General features: G+C 43.7%; 1 protein-coding gene across 1 annotated transcript in view; it reads left to right on the plus strand.

The window, feature by feature from the left end:
• Positions 1 to 4076, plus strand: part of SARC_09598 (hypothetical protein) — a gene marked incomplete at both ends in the record, with an annotated part of 5295 nt that overhangs the window by 251 nt on the left and 968 nt on the right. Inside the window, 5 exons of the mRNA XM_014296382.1 lie at positions 871 to 965; positions 1180 to 1421; positions 1714 to 1865; positions 2308 to 3121; positions 3674 to 3845. Of these exons, the coding sequence (XP_014151857.1) occupies positions 871 to 965; positions 1180 to 1421; positions 1714 to 1865; positions 2308 to 3121; positions 3674 to 3845 (1475 nt within the window). The remainder of the gene's footprint in view (positions 1 to 870; positions 966 to 1179; positions 1422 to 1713; positions 1866 to 2307; positions 3122 to 3673; positions 3846 to 4076) is intronic.

Here is a 4076-nt window from a genome sequence, read left to right on the forward strand (position 1 = left end):
ACACCAATCAGATAACATCACCAAACAATCCGACAACAGCATGGACTGCACTGTTGATTGGTCATTTCGTTTGCTTTCAATGGTGTTCCTTGTTATCTAATGTATATGTGATTCATTGTTAACTGCTAGATATGGTGTTCATTATCGACCACTATATATGGTGTTCATAATTAACTATTGTTAATAGTGTATTTATTGACTACTATATATGATGATTACTATTAACTGCTGTATATAGTGTTCTTATCGACCGCTATATATGGTGTTCATTATTAACTACTTTTAAAAGTGTTCTTATTGACTTCTATATATGGTGTTCATTATTAACTACTGTATATACTGTTCTTATCGACCACTATATATGGTATTCATTATTTACTACTGTGATTAGTGTTCGTATTTACTATTATATATGGAGTTCACTATTAATTACTGTATATAGTGTTCTTATCGACCGCTATATATGGTGTTCATTATTAACTACTGTTGTTAATGTTCTTATTGACTGCTATACATGTTCGTTATTAACTACTGTATTTAGTGTTATTATTGACTACTGTGTATGGTGTTCATTATTAACTACTGTTAATAGTGTTCTTATAGACTACTATATATGGTGTTCATTATTAACTACTGTATATGGTGTTCTTATCGACCACTATATATGGTATTCATTATTAACTACTGTATATAGTGTTCTTATTGACTTCTGTGTATGCTTTCATTATTAACTACTGTATATAGTGTTCTTTTTTACTACTACATATGGTGTTCATTATTAACTGCTTAGTGTTAATAATGCTATGTATCGGTTCTTTGAGTTAGCTGATGTGTCTCTGACTCGTTCTGTTCTCATTCCCACACGCGCAGCTCTTGGCACATGTCTGGGCGTAGCAACATTCTATCCCTTCTGGACCCTCGATGTCGCTCAACTCTCAGATATGAAGTCTCACATTCAGCATTTGGTATGTCACAAAGGACTTCAATGTTGACCATTGCAGGCTGTGAGAAGTTCCGGTGTAGTGGCGTGCGACTGCACACGCCAAAACCCTTTTACCCTAAACCCTAAAACCCTAGAACCCTTTCGAATTCTGTCACTGCTCTGTAGTTGTTGGTTCCTCTGCATTGTTTCCATTCGACTCATTCTTTCGTCCCCTGTTTCTAATTGGCTGTTGTCAGCTGCATCGCGTGTGGTGTCATGTGGAGATGTCCTCTTCACATCCGGACAGGACCACAGTGTCCTGGGTCACACCCTATCTGCAGCAAATGGTCAAAATGGACTCAAACCCACACAGTCTCTCGGCCAATGGGAACGCGCCGCGACAGAACAAAATGCCCATGTCGAACCACATGCATTTGATGTTAAAGGACTCGCCGCTGCTGAAGACTATGGTGCGCTTGTATCGTACGAGAGCTGTAAGGTATCAAATTCTGCTGTATATGCTATAGTTGAATCTAGGGCAATTTATAATGCTAGCCCTAGTCTGTGGTGTAGAGGCATTGACCTCTTGATATAAGTATTAGTTTTTCTTTTAGAGGAGGTCGTTCTGCAGGTCCTGTTGGTGTATATGTGTGTGGGCGTTATAACGCGCAAAGACACCCGTGCACTTACGTACAAACGAATGCCTGATATTTTATCCACCAAATTTTAAGGGGTTCCAGGGTTCTAATACCCTAAACACTAAATTGCCCCACTCATATCTATCACTGCAGCGACGCCTCTCTGGCGAATGCGGGACTGGTGTTCCTGAGTGTAGATCAGCTGTTGCAGAGTTTCGGAGTGACTGTGCGCGACGTAGAAGGCGCAGACTTCAGCAATGCATGCGATGAGAATACCTCTGAGGCTACTACCACTGATAAGCAACGTACGTGGAAATGTAGTTGTGAACAAAGAGGATCAAAGCCTTGCTTTTCCCGCACGATCTGGGCGTGCGTCTATCTATATTATAATCCGACTACGCTTGCAACTATTGTATGCAATATATTATGTCGTATAAATGTTGATCGATATATACCTATATATATATGTATATACATATATATGTGTGTGTATGCATATATATAATATGGGGTGGATGTTTTTGTGTTGGTGGTGGGTGGGTGGCGTTGTATATATTTGTATGGGATTGTACATATAAATACGTGTTCAAGTATGTTCTGAATATTTTCGGCCGGCTTATGGACATCAATATAGTTGTACTATTATGTCTCTATGATAATTCCTGCATACCTACTGATTTCGACCAGTGATTCCCTTTGCGTATCAGCTCACTCTTCGCCTGTCCACTCTCACCTCCTGTGCAACAGATTCGTTAGAGTTGCCACCTGACACGGATCGCATGCTGACGAATGTCTGTCCGCTGCTGCTGTCAGTGCGCGTGGTGCTGTATGAGGCAAAGTACTCGTCCAACGAAGCATCTGTACGCATCTCCGCACGGCCGACTGTGCATGTCACGCCTCTGTGTGTCAGTGGGGCGGGTGTGTCTGTCTATATGCGCGCCGAGGGTCCGGGGAGTCCGTATATGGGCACACACACAGCGTTACATTCACCCCCAAACACAAACTCACAAACCCAAACGCGCACGCAAGTGCTTGCGCATCCATCAATACACGGCCAATCGGTCATTGGCCACGACAGAGTGCCGCTAGGAATGAGTTCGCAGACAGACACACGCGCACCCACTCTCTCGCCAGTGCCACTAACCACTCGCGCAGACCCACAACAACCACAACCACAACCACAGCAACATACACACACACACGCACAAGCACACGCACTGCAACCCACTGCCGTCTCATTGCCCTTAACCAACGGTGTACTCTCAACTCACAGCGGCGCTAGTTTGTCTGCAAGCGTTGCGCACGCGTCACCGCAGCCGAGCGCACATGACAGACTATCTAAGGGCACCAACACATCACAACGACACGCGCACGTGACCACCCACACGCCCACACAACCCACCACGGCACACAGCCGACAGACCAATGGGCCACCCCACAGCCACACGGACGAGTACGAGACGGAGCTGCAGTACTGGTTCTTCCAAGCGAACCCTCGGCTGCTACACCTGTCTGAGTTTGTGCGGGAGCATCTGGTGCCACGCACTGTCGCTCGCGTCAGGTGCGTGGGTGGTTATAAGTGTTGGCAGGGCCTGTGTATATAGTCATGACAGGTTGTGACTTATTTGTAGACATATTGTACAAGTATTGCGATTGGGTTGCTGCGATGTTGATGTGGGGTGGGTGGTTATAAGTGTTGGCAGTGCCTGTGTTTATGGTCTTGACAGGTTGTGAGTTATTTGTAGACATATTGTACAAATATTTAGATTGGGTTGCTGCGATTTTGATGTGGGGGGGTTGTTTGTAGGTGTTGGCTGCACCTGTGTAGGTACCATTGTCACACAGGGCTGTTGTGTAATGGTGGTTACGTATTTGTGTAGTGGTGCCATTGTCCTTCGCCCTAGCTTTTCCTACACTTATACAACATGGTACTTGGATTAGCTCTATAGCAGTGTGTTCACAAAGCTCATGCACTGCGCCGACTGTCGACCCAGTCATACATTTATAACTTACATATATAAATTACATATATAACTTACCAGTCTTACATATATATGGCAATTGAAAATACGCAGAAAAAGCTCACCTGCACCACCCCTCACAAATAACACAGAGATGAACTGATTCCTCTGGCTGTGCATATGCTCACAGCCAGCGACGCGTTTCGAGAGATTATTCGATTGGCTGTGGCCGAATACACAAACCAGCGCACAAATGCAACTGCGACAGTTGCCACAGTCGATGCAAAAACTGCGGACGATATACGAATCACTTCTGGTCAAGGGGTATGTGCTAATGTCTTTTATTCTATTGGCGAGTTTCATTTTATGGCATTAAAATATGTAGTATATAATATGGGATGTATATGAATTACGAGCGCCCATTGGCGTATACTGCTGTAGTGTGATGAGTTGAATATACCCGAGCCTACACACATACATCAGCACATGTATGTACAGGTACGAGTATTTATCTTCTATTATATATATATATATATATATACATACTGAGACTCG

The sequence above is a fragment of the Sphaeroforma arctica genome, assembly GCF_001186125.1.
Source record: "Sphaeroforma arctica JP610 unplaced genomic scaffold supercont1.996, whole genome shotgun sequence".
NCBI classification, from domain to species: Eukaryota; class Ichthyosporea; order Ichthyophonida; genus Sphaeroforma; species Sphaeroforma arctica.